The sequence below is a fragment of the Carassius gibelio genome, chromosome B9 (assembly GCF_023724105.1).
Source record: "Carassius gibelio isolate Cgi1373 ecotype wild population from Czech Republic chromosome B9, carGib1.2-hapl.c, whole genome shotgun sequence".
Taxonomy (NCBI): domain Eukaryota; kingdom Metazoa; phylum Chordata; class Actinopteri; order Cypriniformes; family Cyprinidae; genus Carassius; species Carassius gibelio.
Genome location: NC_068404.1, coordinates 18,888,594 through 18,909,902, shown reverse-complemented (window position 1 = coordinate 18,909,902; position 21,309 = coordinate 18,888,594). Strand labels below are relative to the sequence as shown.

The window sequence follows — 21,309 nt, the reverse complement described above, 5'->3', positions numbered from 1 at the left end:
ACATCAACATATCTTTCTCTTTTAAAGTGTTTAGTGTAGGCCTATATAATGAGTTGTATGTGGGGTTATTATAGCACAATTCTTAACTCCACCCCAGACCTCACTAATTTTCAAATGGCCACGTGTACAGTGTGGCACAAATTACATTATACTTATGTGCGCATGCCCATGTTGCCGTACCTACAGTATATCCCTTTAAATTAGACAGGATAGTAGATTAACTTGGTTGATTCTGGTGAAAAATGGTGTGTTCCACAGTTGAAATAAAATACTTTCTGATTTTCATTCATCTTCATTTTGTGCTTTAAGTACATATGTAAAGATGATTGGTTATTGATAAAACTTCTTTAAAAATTACAAGATTTGAAAGCTGAGAGTATTGAGACCTTAATAGTTCCAGACGTAACTTGCTCTGTCTTCTCTATCACTGTGTTGTCAGTTTTCGCATTACTCTGCAATGTACTTTTTACTGTATGAGGACATGATGTGTAGTGTGAGAGTGGCATTGTTTGTCAGAGATAGCAACAGTAACTAAGAAGGGAGGGTCTTTGCGAAGGGTCAGTTGTCATACACAAAAACATTTCCTTAATATGGGCAGTTATGAATAATTATATCCAAAACAGTGATTTTAAGTGGGCTTAAGTTTTAGTAAAGTGTTCCGCATCTCGTATGAAATAAATTAGATTTATATTCATGATGTTCTCACTCTCTCACCTGGAACTCGAAGGTCTCGTCAAACAGTGGGTCATCCTGATTCTGGGCAGCAGTGCGAGTTCTCTGCTCGGTGCAGTCTGCAGGCACTCCGTGCAGCTCCAGCACCACATATGGATCAATGACCTCACCTTTGGCACCAGAGCCTTGTGGCTTGGGTAGACTATGAGCACTAATGACCTTCACCCTGAGTGTTTGTGGTGGTACACCAGGCACGCAGCCTTGTGACTGGGCAGTGAAGTAGGAAACCTCCTCTCGCATGACTGCTGGACGAAGAACATACCCACACCCACCGTTCTGCATAAAACGGCCACGGGTCAAGTCTAGCATGGCACCTGGTGTCTGCTGGTTGAGTGCCACCAGTTGCACACCTCCTTTCCAGTAGCCTTGAGGGTTTGGGTTGCTAGAGTCTAGCCTTACAGAGCTGGGCCTCACACGAGTTAGATTGCGCTTGGTAAAGTTCACCAGCTCCTCTGGGCTCTCACTGGCCAGCCGTCCTGCCTCTCCCTCCCCAAGAGAGCACAGGGTCCAGTAAGGGGGGTCAAGGGTCATAGGTGTACCTGGTGTAGATGGAGTGGAGGGAGGGGAATGCTGTTGGGATGGCTGTGCACTCGTCCGATGAGCATAAAAGCTGCGACTTCCAGTACGAGCAACTGCGACGAGATCAGACAATTCACGCCGTAAGCGGAGGCGCCTTGGCTGTGGGGGCGGGGGAACAACGAGGACCACCCCCAGTTCCTCTTCCCCAGGGATAGTCATCCTTCTGCCAGCCAGAGGACCACCACCACCAATCTCCTCATCCTCCTCAGATACCTCTCCTTCAGAACCTTCTTCTTCGGGGGGCAGCTTCTTTCCAACAAGAAGCACCTTTCCCTTCAGCTGCTCTGGAGAGGGCAAAGTGGTTGCACGACCTCCCAGACTGACAGGCAGAGTTTCAGGGGTATAGAGCTTGGGTCCAAAAACTTTTTTTAGGTGTTGTGCAAGAGTACGTTGCTGGGAAGGTACGCAACGCTGGCATAGATACAGCAGCAGAGGATACTGGGAAGTGAGAAAAGCATACTTGTTGACTACTTCCAGGGCACTGCGCAGAGTAACAGAACCATGATGATGATGGTGGTGATGGTGATGATGATGCTTTCCATCTGTACCATGTTCTACACCTAATAATGGCTCCCCTTCTGGCCCATCAGTAACCCCAAGCTCCAGACACCGACAGCCAACCTGCAGGGCTCGAATGAGACCCCCAAGATCAGCTCGGCCATGAACTTGGTCGTCCAGCAGGTAGGAGCGGTAGGAGGCACTGATGAAATAATGAGATAGGGGCATCTTCATGTCCTGGCACACATTCTGGTGCTCAGGGTCTAATAACTGACACTCAGCTGACTGTAGGTAGCGGGTAAAGCCGTCCAAGCCCAGTAGACCTCGTTCACGCCCAGCTGTAGAGGGTTCAAAGCGGCGAAGAAGTTCCAAGCAGCCCTCAGTGGTGGCCAATGATAGACCTTGCTCAGTCTCTAGGAAAAGACGCAGGTCTTGGGCGTCAAGGCACTCTTGGTCTTTTGAGAGTTGCACTAGCAAGAAATAGACATCTGGTCGTGTACACAACTCGCAGAAGGCCTGCTGGAATTCTTCCAGTGTAACATGAGAAGTTAGCTTCTCTTTGCTCCGCTGAATCTCCTTAAAGCGCAATCGCACCTGATAAAAATAAAAAGAAAGAGTTGTAATAACATTTTAGTACACATATTTATGTTGGCAGCACTTATATGGATAACAGATTATGCTAGAAACCCAAACTAACAAATACTAACAAACTATTATCATTTACCATTGCCCAAGGCACTTGCTCCAGGGGGAATGCCTTGCTTTGGAAATTAAAGTATCTACTAAATGATAAAAAAAAGAAAATAAGAACTACTTTCAGGTGACAGTTGGTTATTGATGACCAAGGCCTTGAGTCTACTGTAATTACCATCTGCTTATAATGTAAGCCTGTCTCATCAGTTTTTTAGGTTTCACTTCTTAAATAAGAAATGCTGGGGGTGATATTCTATTTTGCTTTGAAATTTAATGAGCAATCACAGAACAAAACTGTTACACAAACCAGAGGCAAATCAAATAAGCAGCTTGCGGCAGACAGTGATTTGAATCTTGAGAGACAAAATGTCTCAAGTCATATGCTGTCAGGGACAGCAGCGCTTCACTGGGCCTAGATTGTGTCCTGCATTTTTCAAGATTAGGATACAGCCAGGAGCAAAGTGAGTCATGCCTATACAGTCGGTTCCTCAGTGCTTGCCCTTTTTGCCTTTACATGTCTCTCTAGACACATGAAGCAGATGCCTCACACCCGCTGTCACAAAGACTTGGAAACTTGGCCCTGTGGTTTCTGTCTGGCCTCCTCCTGTCCCCAGCTGTCCAGTCCACACACAAACACACATGGATGAAACTACTGTCACAGCTGCCAAATTGAAAAGCAAACAATTGCTGTGTGCCTCAGCAAGGCTGGTTATCAAGTCAAGCTAAGTAATGATACAGAAAGATGAGCTCTGGAACAACAATCATATTGCCTGTTCATATTTATGGCTCTTTCAATGTTTGTTTTACTGCTCTAGCACAACTAGTATGATTCTTATTTTATGCGTCCTACATAAAAACTGCCACAGTATATGTATTCCTGATTGCTTTCAATTTGGGAAGTCAGACATTCAGTATTGCTTGGCTTTTTCTAAACCCATTTACTCATGAAATGCAAGATTTTGTGGTAAATAAATTGAATTATAAAAGAATGTCTTACCTTTGCTTCCCTAATGCCAGGGCAGAGTTTACAGATGGTGGCCACTGCTGTGTCCTCAGACACAATTCCGTGTCCATCTTCATCAACGAGAGCAAACTCTGTCGCCAACCAGTTCTGCCTCATCTTGCTCCCAGTACTGCCTTCTCCCACCCCTCCATCTCCTCCACTCCCTCCAGCAATGGAACCAGGGTGAGACAACAGGTACCGCAACCCGGTCACCCAGATGTTGGCCACATCGGCAGAGAGAGCAACCAGGTCCAGGGACTGATACTCATCACCGTGAATGATGGAGAAGGCTGCTTCTTCACCAAGGTGATCCGATGGGCCATTGTGGAGAAAGGTCTCTGTGCTTTTCCCTGTGCGGACCTCACGAATAGCCGAGATGTCAAGACGAGCTCGATCACCATCTTTCTTGGAGGGTTCCCAACGGAGGCAAGCCAGCTCAGGATCTAGAGTGTAGAATCTCGAGTAGATGCGCGAGTTGGGTCGTACCTTCTTTAGCTCGCAGCCACCCTGCATGAAGGCAAGGCAATCTGCAGCACTGCTCACCTTCTTTTCTGATGGCATACTGCTGAAGGAAACCGTTTTCTTTCTCCCTCCACTGACCTTGGCCACTGAAGGATCCTTGGAGAAAAAAAAAAGAAGAAATAATTAAACCCTATGTGAACCACAAAGAAAGAAAACTTCCATGTAATTTTACACAGTGCTGTTCTAACTAAGCATCTAAGCAACAAAGCAAGATGGAAATTCTCTCATCCATCACCAAAAGCTCTTTGTGTTTAAGCATGTCTGTAGGTTTATGTCCAAACAGAACATGTTTCAACCTGAAACAACTTTTTGCACATAACCATTCAGGCACATTTTAGACATAAATGATCAAGTCATCCAAGGGAAATGAACTATGGTGTCCTTCCTCTGGCCTATTCAGAATTAACTAACCACATCCTACATTGCATCACAGACCAGCAGCACTGGATTGTGTATTGCTATTGTAAGAGCTGCTAAAATATACCTGTTATTTCTTTGCTATTCTTAATTCTGTGTTTGTCATTTAAAATTATTGGTGACAAGTTAATTTTACCTAGCAAAACCTAAAAAAAATAATCCTTTAGAAATATTCAGATTTAACCGATTTCCCAAATAAGATGATTCTTTACATTATGCGGAAAACCTTTTTGATTAGATTTTTTTTTTTATTTGATTATGTAGCAATTTAGCCATGCATATTAGCATTTTAAAAATGTTTTCAAGCATTTCACTCCAGGGATACAGAATGATGAAATGATAATGAAATTCATTTTGGAGCAACCGAAAAATGCGAAAACTAAATGATGGCTGAGCTAACTGTCACCTTGCCCGACACACTGAAAGGAAAGGACATAAAAGGTTTATGTTTGCTGGGGCTGCTGGTTTTAAAATATGTGCATGTCATAATACCTAAAAATGAATCCACAACAAAGCCTCCTAAAGGAAACACATTATGTCATTGCAGTAGTTTGAATGTGTAATCTGGGATTTCCACCCCAAGCCATTTGGCACTAATCAAACTGATTTTCATTACAGAAACGCAGAGAGTATGCACACAGAAGCTAATTAATGTCAGACATACCAAATATCAAATATGGACTTTATACAATCAAGACATGAATAATCCCATTAGAAAGTCTTTGGTTTCTCTGCATGTTCCATAACTAGCACACATCAAATCAATCAGACATGATATTTATAAATAAGCAGAAAAAAAAGAAAAAACAAACTCCATATCCATATCTGTCCAGGAACCAGAATATCATATATAAACTTGGGTGGCAACCTAGAAACTAACCCCAACATCCTAAGAACCAACTAGCAACACTCTTGAATTCACCCCCCAAAAAAATCTGAAACACACGGCATCATGTCATAGGCAAGAAAAAAAATTAAAATCTAAATATAGCCCAATTTACCATGTCAGAATCAGAAAATTGTTCTTTATTGATTTGTCAGTTGTTCTACCTGAAGTGTGAAATACACAATGCATTGTGTTGGGTTTTAGGGTTAAAGGAAATGTCCACGAAAAATAAAATAAAATACTGGTACAGTAATTTTGTCAGGATATACAGTAACTTTCTTTTATTGTTTTTTTTTTTCACATTCACATTCTGCTACTTTATCATCACAATTATCATCCTTTTTAAGTCAAGGAAGAAATAAGCACTACTTGGAGCTTTCACAAAACACCACAATTCTGGAATTCCTCAGCCAAGCAAAACCCAGTTGACATTCAGACCAGAGAAGCAGTGGATGAGGTCAGGTCAGAGAGTACAGTGTGCAGCCACTGAGCACTCTGACATGTTCATTTGTCTTCGTTTGTCTGTTTTCATGCAGCTGGCAGACTCCGTTCCTCAAAGCTGCCGTGCTTCTGGATCAGAACCTGCCTGACGAGTCGACAGCCTGCCGCTGTGAATCCAGGTCAGCAGGTGTTTGAGCAGACTGGGTGATAGCGGAGCTGAAGCAATCACAATGAGCCATGCAGCACCGTGCACAGTTTAACAGGCATGGCCTCGCAAGGCTAAAATGCAGCTTTAGTGGTTAGACACCCAAGGGCACAATAAGAAAGAGGCAAAAAAGCAGGCTGTTCATCCATCCATCTAGGCCACCTACCAATCTGAGCTCTCCAGGATACCATGATGACAAGCCTGCAAAGCTTTTAATGTATCGTTCTTGCCTAAAAGTGCATCTATCAGACTTAATCCCCCTAAGTGCACTTCAGTTTGCTTTGTTTTTTGAAACACAGATTGTTTTTTGTGTTTTTTTGTTCTTTGTGTGTTTTTCCAACAAAGAATGAAGGGTCCACCCGTAAGGAAAGGAAAGCAATGGAATGTAAGAGAGTGTTAGCTAAGGAATATGAAAAAAAGGGTGTGAAATATAGCAAGGGTTGCAGAAAAACAGAGTTAATGAGATGGAGGGATGAGTGTAACAAAACACACACTGCTGGAAAACCTAGAAGGTAGGTAAAACGAGGCCATCTTTCTTCCATAATATAAGATTACACAGACATCATAAGCAATTTTCCACCATCAGTCTGAGAGGGATAACAGAAGTATCAAAAACAGCAAGAGGGGAGCTGGGAGATGAAGTGTGGTTAAATTTAGATGTGCTCCCATCTCCACTTAATTAAGGGAAAGAGGAGGAAATGGAAGGGGAGCACAGGCACTGGAAAGGAGGAGATAATAACTGGAGGTGGGTTGGATGAAGAAACTGAGGACAAGGAGGAGAAAATGAAGAGTGACTAGGGAAAATATAAGAAGAACTAAAATGCATCAGTATGGGCACTGGTGACAGTTCAGACTGAGGGAATAACCCTTGGTCTATTCCTACCAGAGCTGATTGGTTTTAATAACAGTCAAGTCCCTGCCCTTTAAGGGGCAATTTCAAGCTCATCAGTGATTTGGCAGCTAAAACCCACAATGTCATCAGTCTGCTCTACTATTGAGTCCTTACTGAACCTTTCCAATGCTGCCCGGGGCTAAACTCTTTCACACAGCAGAGTGTTTAATACTGTCATCCGCTTACAGCCAATACAAACAATCTAGACTGAAAGGAAGACAACAAATTCACAAATCAAAGGCTGTGAAAGAATATTTTATTCACATATATTATTGACAAATGCAAGAACCTGTATCTATGTATGTGTAACGATATTGAAACTCCATATACATCGGGAAGAAGGAGGCGGGAACCGGCGCACAATCAAAACATAATTTTAATATTTAAAATAAACACAAAACAGCGCACCAGCCCCTCGCGGACGACTGGTGCATGCAAAATTAAAAGCAAACATAAAATAATGTCCCAGGCCTGGTCCTCTCTCGTCCTTCACGGTCGTCGCTCCAGTTTTATATCCTTCCATCTCCTACGTGGGACTCGATACTGGCGGTGGGGCGCAGGTGCAGCTCATCTTCAATCACTACACCTGGCCTCACTCCTCGTTCCCACGCCTCTTGGCCCCGCCCCACTCGCCACAGTATGTTTGAGTAACACTTACTCAACTAGCAAGGTCTAGATTTTGTGCATAGTTACACCTTTGTGCTACCAACTTGTGTGCAGCGACAGGTTGTCGGGTGTCCTGTGGAAAATGATCAAAAACTTCCTATCTCTAATATATTTTGTTATTATTATTTTAAATCCGTGATATTGGTCGTCATTAGGTCTGTTTGTGGGTTTAACAAGTACTTAACCAGTAAAAAAGTATTCAAAAGAGCTTATGACTAAACCTCTTAATGCCATTGGATCTTAAAATTGTCAGTCAAACCTCATAACTCCACCTCTCTTCTATTCAGAAGAATGAAGTGCCGTGACGCTCAGTTTGACAACAGACGTTTAACTTCTTCGCTATGCAAGGGTAAATAAAGAACCGATGCTTGAATAAGTACAGTGGTTTCTTTACTCGAGAAACACTGTCTATAAAGGCTAATGTTTTTGTTAGTTCGAAAAGCGGAAAGTCTTAGCATTTGCTGTCCAGTTAGCCAATATTCTTTTGTAGGTTTTAAATAGATCATGAGATTTTGCTAATTTAGTAAAGTACATACTTCACTATATTTTGGGCAGAAATTGCCACCCAGAAGTGAGCAAAACCTGACAAAATGACCAAAAAACTCCCTTTGAGGATGTCCTCATTTGTAAAATGGTGTGTTTTGCAATTTGTGAACATACAAGACAGATAGACAGTTTTGTTTACACCGTAAAAGCTGTGCATTTACATTCACCCGCTTTTAAAAAAACATATCTAAAGCTAAACACATTCAGGGACGTCTTTGGCAGCGAAATTGAAGAAAATTTAGCTTTGCAAATGCCTAGTTTTAGTAGGCTAAGCAAATTGTTAAGCTGAAATGGTCGTGTTAAAATAGTATAGGATAACAGAGCCTGCAAATACAGTGTTTATTTGAAACATTAGCTGTGAGACATTAGCTTTGAGCAATACTTGGCAAGCAAACAAAGAGCTGATCACATGGCAGTCTGTTGAGGAAATTCTGCTGAGACTACCATGAAGGAAAAAGAAAAGTTTCTATGAGATCACCAAGTAACAGTATTAGTGTAGTGTAATTGTACACTGACAAATTAATAGCTCATTATTATTTTTTCAAAAACAAACAAACATAGCCATCCTGCACTGCAGAAACTAAAACTGTCATTATGATGTTCTCCGTAACTTTATGAAAGACAGAGTTGATTGGTTAAAGGGAAAATTCACCCCAAAATTTAATTTTTACTGGTGGAAAAAATTAAATAAAAGTAACTGGGGTTCAAAGCAGTTCTTCAACCTTATTTTTTAATGTTTAACAGAACAAATAAAGAAAGTCATACATGTTTGGAATGAAGTCAGGATGAGTAATCGTTACATTTTTTAGGTGAACTATCCATTTAAGCACACAGCATTTCTGTCCATCAGCTCACAACCCAATCACAACAGAGCCCACTAACCCCATCCCAAAATACCACATCGTACCACTGACTTCATCAGCTGGAACAACACCTGGTGCTGCCCGTAATCTACTCCAGCTCCAGGCAAGCCACGGAAAAGCACTGCAATCCAGCTAATGATCCAGCTCTGAGAAAGCAGTAGATTAGTGCCGCCGCACCGCTCCCACCCCGAGAGACCTGCCGGGTAATCCGTGCCGGATGGAGAGACAGTGATTTAGCAGGGTTAGAGGGGAACGCCCATGGATTAACTGACAATAAGTTTAGCTGGCCGTCAATCCTACCACCCAACTAATTGAAAATGCTGATGTGTGGGTCAAAATAGAATTACGTCAAGCAGAAATGTGAGGCAGAGCTGATCTCCTGATATTGAGCTTGTCTATAAACAGCTTGAAGGATGAAATGTGTCGTTGAAGCAAATATGAATACAGCAAAGAGAGATTACCAAACACCTGTTCTTCCCAGGAGCAAAACACAGACAAATATAGAGGTGGATAGAGAAGTCGGTGTATAAAGCCTGATGGTACATTGAGGATCAAATTAAATTAATCTTGTAGTAACCCTTCACATTTCTAAGCAATATTTAGAAATAATGTAATAAAGTACAGCAGAGTGTGAAAAAAAATGTTCCAGTACAATATGAATAACTCCTGCCTAATAACAGCTGGCAGCTATGGAGATTTCAATGCTCCAATTCATCACTTGGAAATTGCTTTATAATTAAATGTGTGTTGTAAAACTTAAACAGCACTTTAATATGATTACACTCACTAAACCTTCTGTTATACCTGTCTGTCCTGGAATTAAAAAACAGGTTTATCAGAGTACTTCCTTCACAGATGTATCATTGCCTTAATCTAATCTATGTTATGTGGTGGTGTGAAAGTACAATATCTTCTTGTAAAAGTTTGTAGAAATGTTAAACCATTTTGACTATTTGACGCAAACTGAATTTAATATTGACTTCTCAATACTTTGATGATCTCCACTGGCCTTGTGATATCTACTTAGAGACATTTAGTTCCGATAGAGTTATTTCCAGGTTTTATTATCCAAATTGTTTTATTTTATTATCCATCTAGCATTAGAGTTTTCTGCTAGCCAACCAGAAACTCTGGAAGTAGAGAAAAGCAGCTCACGACGATGGGCAGGATTCCATAGCACGGCTGGTCTCTCATGATCAAGAGTAAAGCACTTGAAATAATTGCCAGCCATTTCCACAATCAAGCTCCTTTTATCACAGTTTTTTACGGCCTACATAGCCTACAGAGTCATCAGCCTACGCTGCTTTACAGGTTGCATTCTGAAAACAATCAGTCCTCAGGCAGTCTTCAAAGCTGCCCCGAATGAGCAGGGAAAACCTCAGACACCACTTACTCAAATGTCTGCCAAGAGTGATTTTCTGGTCATTTGTTTCCTAAAAAGCCTCCTCAGCACTAACTTTCTTAGACTGAAGCTGTTTAGTTAAGCCATAGCTTCTCAACTGTCAAACAGAGTCACAGCCACAGGGATGTGCTAAATGCAAATAATGGACCCTTTTCACAAGACTGTGATGACACATTTAACAGATTTTTATATTTAGATGTGAACAGTTACATTGTTCTAATTAACTAACAGGTAAAATAAATATAACTTTTTCACAAAGAAAAAAAGAGAATTTTTTTATTTTTTAATGATGACATCAGAGGTTGTGCATCCAATCAAACTACAGTATATTAGTGCATTCATCTGTCGCTTAGTAAAATGGCTAATACTAATACAATATTTGGCCCAGTGTCTTTTCCATCTGCTCTGCTGGTAAACCACACTTCTGCTGATGTTTATGCATTAACAAAATAGTCAGTTACAAAAATGATATTTGTGTAAATAAATACTAATTTACAGGGGCTGGTCATATAGTTAGAATATCATCAAAAACGGGTACGGATAGGTTTTCACAGGAAATTCTAGCATGGCGCTGCATCATTACGTCACGTTTGTAAACAAAGAAGTTGTCCCGACTACTCGGCTATCGCGTGTTATGATCCTGCAGGTGGCGGATCGTTTAATTATAGCCTATTCCCACAGAAGCTGGAATAATCAAATGTCAAAAAATCATTTTGATTGCGGATTGTAATCAAGAAAGATTATATGAAGCGCATGTGAATTAAAATAAATTAGATTCCAGTTTTAAATGTGCTCCTGATTACGGTTTTACACAAGATGTGAATTTTAAAGACAACCAGTTTGATGGGAGCATAGTTTTTTCTTTTTGTGTTAAAATAATTTCTTAATATGAAATTCGAATGATGTGACAATTAGAGATTAGACTGTACAGAAATTGAAATCGACATGCTAATATACACTATACTCACAGTCACGCAATCCTGATGTTGTTAACATTAATAATTTTAGAATGAAGTATAACAATTATTAATAATTTGTAAGCACCATTGGTAGCACGATTTAATGTAATGCTTTGCCACTCTTTGGTCTGACCAACTTAGGAAAAGACTTGTTACTTGCTCAGATGACAATATATAGTAAAAATTGTTTTTTGGGTCATATATTCCAAGACGTAGGCTAGAATCTGTGATTACTAAGTATAATGAATATCCACACCAGTGCGGTGACTGATAGCTACACATTCACCTCAAAACAGATTCATCCTCGCTAGACCACAACCCACGCATGTCATATAATTCCGCAAGGAACTGCACTTCCAGGTTTTCAAACATATATGGTGACAAAGGCAAAACTCAAAGAACTTTTGACTTGATGGTTCTTTGTGGAACCAAAAATGGTTCTTGTATGGCAACACTGTGAAGAACCTTTTAAGCACCTTTATTTTTAAAAGTGTAACCAACTAACTAACGTCTGAAAAACATAATATATAAATACTATCCTAACTATCCAAAAAAAAACGTTGGAAAGGACATTGTGTTTCTTTTGAACGTCCTCATCCAGTTTGTGTATGTACCTTTGATAGAATTTGTTCACCCTTCACACCATTGAACTTGCTGTATCCCCTTGCTACCCTTCTTCAAAGAGCCTCAAAGACAAGCCTAGACCCTCCTGAGTCTTTACCCAGAGCAAGGGCAGGCTGAAAGCAGAATTATAAAAGCATAAAAGTGCTGTCATTCCTTATTAACAACTGCTGCTCCATTCCAAGCTGGCAAAGGAGTCTGCCACAACATCCACGCTCAGTGAATTCCTGAACACCTGAATGGCTTTCCATCCAGTAAAACAAGAGAGGATAACCGCCGGAAAAACACAACACGAGTGACGGAAAAGTACAAACAAGTTTATGCATCTTTTACTTCACCCCCATGAATTTAGACAGAGAACTAGGACATTTTAATAATTGAATGTATGGCAAAAATGAAAGTGCCCATCACAGAAAGACTCCTCAGCCACAAAACAGTTAAACAATTAAAAGCAAGACAGTTACAGTGACATAAAAAGTTTAGCGGTACAAAAAGAATAGCTATTAGACTATATCTCTGCTGCCTAGCAACTCAAGGTGAAGGACATGCAACTGTATAATACATAAATAATGACAGCATCTTCCGCTGCATAACCTTGGTAGAAAATGTCTGCCAGGATAAATTCACAATCACCTGGGCTGACATTGTTTATTCAAGTTTAAAGACACAAGCCTTAGCAAGGTTTTATGAAGCAACTGCATTTTAGCGTCCCGAACAGCCCAAGGACTGTTAGATTTCTTGTAAAGATGTGGTTCAGTGGATAAGAAGCATTGCTGAGTGTCTCGAACCCTGAGGAGCTGTTCCCGGCTGTTAATTAGCCAAGCTTGTCCCAATCCCTCGTGTTAATTACAGCAGACATGCTGGAAGAGGTTAGGCCATGTCTGGAGAACAGATCAACCTATGGATTTACACTTGTTTAGTTATTCACCTGATTTTTAATGTAAGAGCGGGTACAGCCATTCTTAACTCTGCTGTCATTCAGTTCCAGTTATGTTTAGCGGAAAAACTGCAAACTGGTGAAGTAGAAATGACAATCGAGTTATTGGTAGCATTTTATTTTACAGTCCTGTTCCTCATGTACATACTATGTACTTATTATAGTAATTACAATAACTATGCAATAACTAGGTACTAACCCTGAACCTACCCCTAAACCTAACCCTACATGTAGTAACCTAGTATTACCAGAACTTTCTTAAATAAATACACTGTAAGTATACTATAAGTACATGTAAGTACACGTACTGTAAAATTAAGTGCAACCGAGTTATTGTTTGTTTGTTTGTTTGTCTTCCAAATCAATCTTCAAATCTCAAATTCTATTTACATTTAATTTCTTCCAATTCTGTATCTTGTCACCCATAAAATAGGAAGGAATGAACTAAAAAAATAAATGCACACAATTATTTTTTATATGCATTCATGTTATTTTGCATAATTCTAAGTTGTATATCAATGCATTTAAATATAAATGTAAATGCTCATACTGTATATTTTTATATACAGACACAAAATACTGTATACATTTATGCAATCAATAAACATCCCATGTAATGTCATTTTATAACTACTTATTTCTTGATTGGCTGCACTAATGAAAATAAGTCCTAAAGTGAATGAAAAGGTACCATTTTACCATACTTATAAAAAAGGGAAAGCGTCATTTTAAATAAGAATTATCCAGAATACTTTGAGATCCGTTTGACTCTGTGACTGTTTTTAATCAACTTGCACACAAATGTGGCAACACCTATTTCCTGTTTCATTTGTTTTGTCCCCCCCCCCCCCCCCCAAACGTGCACAAAATGAAACGCTTGGCTGGAAGCAATCTTATGTCTGCTGAAAGTGAAGTGAGCGGATCCGGGCCATCGCAGCATGCCAAACAAGGCAGCAAAGCAAGTGCAAAATAGAAGCCAGGGGCTGAGAATGAAAGAGGAGGGAGGAGAGAATTAACTGTCTGGCTGGCACTTACTCTTGCATAAGTAACACACGCTTGGATCTATGAATTTAGCTGCACATCATGACTATGAGTGTGACGTGTAGTTAAAGATATAGAAGGGGGTGTGAGAGAGGCAGAAGAGGAGATGAAGTATGGAGGAAGACTTTTTTTTCACAAAAATCTAAATGTTCTTCAGCATCTTTAACCTTCACTCTTACTTCAGTTTATCTTAAACTTAAAAATAGAAAAATAAAAAATTAAATAAAATCACCATGCGTCTCTTACATTGTAGCTTATTACTGTTTTGGCACCTTAACTTTTTTTTCATTGTGTTTAGCAAATAACTTAATTTATTGTCCCTCTTACTCCATAACTTTCATCTCTAGAATATTTTCTCTCATTCTTCTCGGTTCTTGCTAAATTTCTTCAAAACTTTTGAGATTTTCCCACTTCTTGAGTATCTCTATTTTGGGTCAGCCTCCATTTATTTTCAGCTGGTCTGTTCTTTTTGTCTTTTTTGGAAAGCCACCCACACTGCTGGAGAGAAAACAAGATAACACAAAACAAACAGAAGCAGCGATCTATAAAATGGCCTGTATGAACTTGTGGAGGTGTAAAGCAATTTAACCAGGTACACTGGTGTTGTCCCTCAAGGCCATACCTTCTTTTGTTTGTTGCAGTATATCTCTTTACCTCTGACCTTTGAATACAGTTCAGACAAACCAATGGACACCTCAAGTGGACTTCACCACAGACTCATGCAAAGCTAAAAAAAATAAAAAAGAAGCAGGAATGGATATAGTACGACAATCAAAATAAAACTTCCATAATCCATGAAAACCACAAATCCTAGATGTCACAAAAATATCTGAAATATCACCCATGAGCAAAGCCCTATAATTTGTAAGAAATGCTTATGCAAACAGTGAGGACTCAATGCCAGTATTACATTTTTTTTGTCTGTTAGAAAAAAAAAGAGTTTGTCTATTCATTTTACAGTCTTTTTACAGTCTCTAAGGCTAATTATTGAAATACTGCAATATTAAATGTCAACGTTTGCATTTCGTTTGTTTAGTTTTAGTGTGCATTTAATGTTTTTAGCTAAGGTTTGCAATTTGAGAAATTCAAATACAATACAAATACACACACAGCAAAAACAGTACTTTTGTGAAATACTATTACATTTTAAAATGACTTTGTTTTGACATATTTTGTAGACTCCAGTCTACAGTGACATAAGATTCTTTCAAAAATCATTCTAATATCCAAATTTCATGCTCAAATAGCATTTCTTATTAATATTAATGTTGATAAATGTCGTGCTGCTTCATAATTTTGTGAAGAATCGATGATACAGTACATTTCTAAGCATTTCTGGTTGACTTGAAAAGTTCAAAAGAACTGCATTTGTTGAAAAATCTTTTTTTGGTAACGATGTAAAATGTCATTTATTTTTGGGCCATGAATCAAAAACAATCATTCATATTTTTATACCTCATGCATGTACAAAAAAATAAATACAATACAAATAAAATACATTAATCAAGTTAAATTAGTGTTAAAAACGTTAAATTAGAATAAAGTCATGATATTAAAGGGTTAGTTCGCCCAAAAATGAAAATTATGTCATTAATAACTCACCCTTATGCTGTTCTAAACATGTAAGACCTCCTTTTATCTTCGGAACACAGTTTAAGATATTTTAGATTTCGTCCGAGAGCTCTCAGTCCCTCCATTGAAGCTGTGTGTACGGTATACTGTCCATGTCCAGAAAGGTAAAAAAAAACATCATCAAAGTAGTCCATGTGACATCAGAGGGTCAGTTAGAATTTTTTGAAGCATCGAAAATACATTTTGGTCCAAAAAAAGCAAAAAACTATGACTTTATTCAGCATTGTTTTCTCTTCCGTGTCTGTTGTGAGAGAGAGTTCAAATCAAAGCAGTCTGGATATCCGGTTCGCGAACAAATCATTCAGTTCACCAAATCGAACTGAATCGTTTTAAACGGTTTGCATCTCTAATACGCATTAATCCACAAATGACTTAAGATGTTAACTTTTTTTAATGTGGCTGACACTCCCTCTGAGTTCAAACAAACCAATATCCCGGAGTAATGCATGTACTCAAACAGTTCACTGACTGAACTGCTGTGAAGATGAACACCGAGCCGAGCCAGATAATAAACAATAGACTGACTCGTTCACGAGTGAAGAACCGGTTGCATGGGTGTTCGGATCACCAGTAGTTCTTCCGGACAGTTCGATTCAATAAACCGGTTGAAGAAAACGGTTCACCAGTTCTTTTGCGCTCGAAGTAATGGCGTCATTTGCAATGATTGCCCTTGATTCAAGCCTTCGGTTTTCCCGCACTCATAACACTAGCACAGAATCAGTTCAGAATCAATCACCAAAAGAATCAGTTCAGTTCAGACGCTCTGTGTGTCGGCCTGCTTCACGCTGAATCACACATGCGCAGTATCATCAGCTCCTCGGTTCACGAATCGGACGCGTCTGACAGAAACGGTTCTTGACTCGTGAACGAGACAATGTTTTGTTCGTTATCTGGCTCGGCTCGGTGTTCATCTTCAGTTCTCTCTTCAAAGCAGTTCAGTCAATGTATTGTACATAGAATTACTCCGGGATATTGGTTTGTTTGAACTCAGAGGGAGTGTCAGCCACATTAAAAAAGATAACATCTTAAGTCATTTGTGGATTAATGCGTATTAGAGATGCGAATCGTTTAAAACGTTTCAATTCGATTTGGTGAACTGAATGATTCGTTTGCGAACCGGATATCCAGACTGTCAAGTAGTCGTTTTTGCTATTTTTGGACCAAAATGTATTTTCGATGCTTCAAAAAATTCTAACTGACCCTCTGATGTCACATGGACTACTTCGATGATGTTTTTCTAACCTTTCTGGACATGGACAGTATACCATACACACAGCTTCAATGGAGGGACTGAGAGCTCTCAGACTAAATCTAAAATATCTTAAACTGTGTTCCGAAGATAAAAGGTGGTCTTACATGTTTGGAACAGCATAAGGGTGAGTTATTAATGACATAATTTAAATTTTTGGGTGAACTAACCCTTTAAAGCTTAAAAATCTCATATTAATCCTTAAGTCAACCAAAAGTTAAAGTATAAACAGGAAAAACCACCAGAGACAAACAGATAAAAGAGAGAGAATTAGATCAAATTTGAAAGCCTCAACTTGAAAGCCACACAGAAAGGTCATTCAATGAAGTAGGATGGTCCCCAATGAGCACAGTATCTCCTGTGGGACAAAAAGCTCTCAGGCATCATAATTGATCTTTTGCTTATTCGTAAACAAAGGGGAAAAAATAACACTGCCCTCTTCCCCCTGGACTGTTTATTGCTCAATCACAAAGAAAAGACTCAAGCAACATGAAAGAGATGCAGAGAGGAAAAGCAAGAGGTCTGGAGAGCAAACCTTGCCAAAAGAAAAAGAGAAGTTGGCCTTTGAAAAGGAGCAAGACATGAAACCCAGTGGGAGGTCAGAGCTACAGACAGAAGTGTATTAAAAGTATTATGCAACAGCGAACAGATGCATTGTATATATACAGTTATATACATACTGTGCATCAAAACATTGTGCTATCACAGCTCTGGGTGTGAGTCAAAGTCAACGTGTACTTTAGCTGGGCACACACTGTGTATTTCTTTCTGTTTGGAAACGTCTGGCCACTGGCAGCTGTGTGTGATTGGCCGGGTGCCAGCATGGGCAGCCCAGAGGGAGGGCACCTAAAGACCACCGTGGGGCTCAGCTGAGCTGGGCCACTGAGAAGGTTGACGTCTGAAAGGGTTAAATGCTAACAAGATGAATATGGAGAGGGCCAGGATGGTAAACTGTGCTGCCTTCCAGTGGAGCCAAGTTTGACTATAAAGACCCAGGATCACTACAAGAAAATGGAATTAAAGGGACAGTTCACCCAAAAACAAAATATGTTATGATTAATTACTCACCCTCATGTCATTCCAAACATGTAAGACCTTAGGAACACAAATGGAAAATCTGAGTGCTCTGACCCTTCATTGACAGCAATGCAACTGACATGTTCCCAGGCAAAGGAGGAGTAAGGACATCATTAAAATAGTCCATGTGATGTCCGTAACCATGGTTCAATCGTAACTGTATGTGCAAATAAAACAAAAAAATGACTTCTCTTCTGCGTCACTATCCAACTCCATTATCGAGAGTACCACAACATTAAAGATGATATTTGTGTTTTATTAGTGCACAAATAGTAGCTTAGTAAAATTAGGTTGAACCACTGATGTCACATGGACTATTTTACCGATGTCCTTTCTATGTTTCTGGGCCTAGGAACATTTCAGTTGTATTGCTGTCCAAGCTCACGGATTTCATCAAAAATATCTTAATTTGAGTTCAGATGATGAACAAAAGTCTCACAGGTTTGGAACGACATGAGTTGGAGTAATTATTGACAGAATTTTTTTCGTTTTTGGTAAACCATCCCTTTAATTTCCTCAGTGGAAAACAAAAGATGTGTTGTGGAACGTTTTTAACTTCTTTGTTTCCATTAGGGGGCATGAAGGTTAGTAAAAACAAAAAAAAAGATAATTACTGATGAGTTGTCATGTGTTTATATTTGGATTAAGTCGATAGCTTTACTAGCATAACTGGAAACCACCGCCTGGGGGTGTTACCAAGATGGCCATTGAGTGCACTGGCTCTTTATAAAAAGGACTTTGGGTATAAAAGATCAAGAGAAGGGACAAAAGAGAGAAAGGGGAGTTGCCCTGTTATGATTGATAAGCAGATATACAAAGGCATAAACATAACAAAAAAAGAAGTGGAGCAGGGAGGGGAAGGGCCGAGATTATGACTGATGTCATTATTTTCCAGCTTTGGCGAGCATCAAGATGAAAATTGAGGGCAGAAAGATTGCCAAAGGGAAGAGGTCAGCAGAGCATGCATGGTTCAGAGAAACAATCATCATCAGGGCAATGCAAAAGGACAGGGCAGTGTGCCAAAATATGCACTATACGCTCATACACACCAGTGATTTCATCAGACTGATACGAATTCAGAACATACGTGCAATTCACAGCTGGGACTATGAGCTCTTTCGTTCCTGTAAGGGTTTATAAAACAAACTTAGAAACACACGTTTCACATACTCACTAGATTCATTTGTCTACTATCAGTTGATATATACTACTGTTCAAAAGTTTGTGGTCAGTGCTTTTTTCTCTTTTAAAGAAATTTATACTTTTATTAATGTTCTATTCAAAAGTGACAGTAAAGAAAAGAAAAAAAATACTGATATTTTGAATATTCTATTCATCACCAATCAAGATCCACAAGTACAAGATCATGGTTTCTACAAAAACATTAACCATTTTCAACATTGACAATAATAAAAAGTGTTTCTTGAACACCAAATCAGCATATGAGAATGATTTCTGAAGGATCATGGGACACTGAAGACACAGCTAAATTTTCAGCAGCCATTACAAGAATAAATTACTTTTAAAATATATTCAAATTAAGAACAGTTAATAATATTTCACAGCGCTAGTATTTGACTGTGCTTTTGAATAAATGCAGCATTGTTGAGCATAAAAAAAAAATAAAAAAAACTTACCAACCCAAAACTTGGGACACAAAAGTGGCCAAGGTTAAAAGAGACTGCCAATTTTCATCTTGAATAACCGAGTCCACTGGTCTCTGCTTTGACTTATTGATCTACAACAAATGAGCTTCAATGCAAAAACAAGTTAATCAACCATGTAGCTGAGCAATCGACCTAATCTTCTACAGAAGATAAAACAGAGGAAGAGCTTTGAGAGAGCTGAAATAGCACAGTGCACTATTTAAATAATATTAAGTTACTAGAAAACACATGCATTTAAAAAATATCATAAAACCTTTTAAGACACATAGTGCAGCTTAGAGTGTGTTGGTGTGAAGATTCCTAATAAAAGTTTACCATACTTCACTGTATATTCATCTAATTGCAACTCTTGAAAGCAGTCAGTACTAAAATGGGTTATGTCGTTGATGTTTTATGAAGCACACTGCATTTATTCTGTCGATCAGTGGGAACAAAGCAAGTGAAAGGTGAGGGGAACTCTGTGGATGAGTACTGAAGAACATGAGGGTGGAATATCCATGGCTATGTATAGAGGAGTGTGTGAGTGGGATGGAAGCAGATATCTCTGCTGCATGCTCAATACAGCACACACATGCAGGTGGATGTTGAACAGCATTCCTGCAACGTATGATTGAAGACAAGAAGAGCAGCAGAGAGCAATGGTACCCAGCTGTGAAACTCAAATCTATGCTTTCTTACAGCATAAAGATGTATTCAGATATAACCTCGCACACACAGACAGCAAAAACACCAACTTTGGGAAGGCTACTGAAATGATAGCCTAGAATCCCCAGTCACAAGGTAGTGGTAGCCTTGCTACCTTGGAAATATTAAGCAGCACAAATGTTTTCGACATTGATAATGATAATAAATGTTGAGCACCAAATCAGCATATGAGAATGAATTCTGAAGGGCCACGTGGCACTGAAGACTGGAGTAATGACTGCTGAAAAGCTTTGTCAATGTTGGAATAAAATACATTATTTGAAAACAGTTATTTTATATTGTAAGAATATTTCACAATATTACTGTTTTACTGTCATTTTAGTCTGTTTGAGCATGAAATACTCCAATAAAACATTTTTTTTTTTAATTAAAGAGCCACACAGATGGGAAATCAAAAATTACTTGTATTACAGTGTATGATGTAGCTGTCCATCAGTGTAAACAATGTCCAAAGTAATTAAACCAAAAAGTACACGATTTATAAAGTTATTGGCTTCTAAAGTAAGCAGTCGACTCTGAATCGCTGAAACGAGTCGTTATAGATTTCAAATCTTTTGCCCATCTCTATGTACGTCACTAGGAACACTTTGCATAATAATCTCCGCCTACCGTCTTGGGAGAAACGGAACTCTGTCCTGCCCCACCCCCCACACAGACGCTCTGGTTGGTGTGATAGTATCATGTCTAGGAGACCGTGTGTTTTTAATTGTAAAGGCAAGTTTGTTTTATTTTCACTGCCAAAGAATGAAGATCAGAAGAACCAATGGCTAAAATTCATTTTTACCACAATACCAGAGCAGTACAACAAATCCCTTTTGTTGAGTTCATAACATTTCACTGATGACTGCTTTTCTAATCTAGGTGAGTACAAGGCGGGATTTTCAAAGCGTTTGGCCATAAAAGAGGGTTCATTACCAACTTTATTTAGACCAACGAGCATCTCTGAATCACAATGCGAAGTATGATTATGAAGTTATGTGTCTGTTTTCTCCCGAGCGTCTTATCAGTATGTGTGCTGTCTGCAGCCTGTCTGCGCTGATCTTCATTTACAAACACGTCATTAAAATGAAGTGTAA

General features: G+C 39.2%; 1 protein-coding gene across 2 annotated transcripts in view; it reads right to left on the bottom strand.

Moving 5' to 3' along the window:
* The window catches only part of LOC127964866 (inactive phospholipase C-like protein 1), a 62,040-nt gene that overhangs the window by 16,462 nt on the left and 24,269 nt on the right, over positions 1–21,309 (bottom strand). For both annotated transcript variants that reach the window (XM_052565285.1, XM_052565286.1), the window contains exons 2-3: positions 3,500–4,123; positions 715–2,403 (exon numbers count right to left, since the gene is read on the bottom strand). In XM_052565285.1, the coding sequence (XP_052421245.1) occupies positions 715–2,403; positions 3,500–4,123 (2,313 nt within the window). The remainder of the gene's footprint in view (positions 1–714; positions 2,404–3,499; positions 4,124–21,309) is intronic.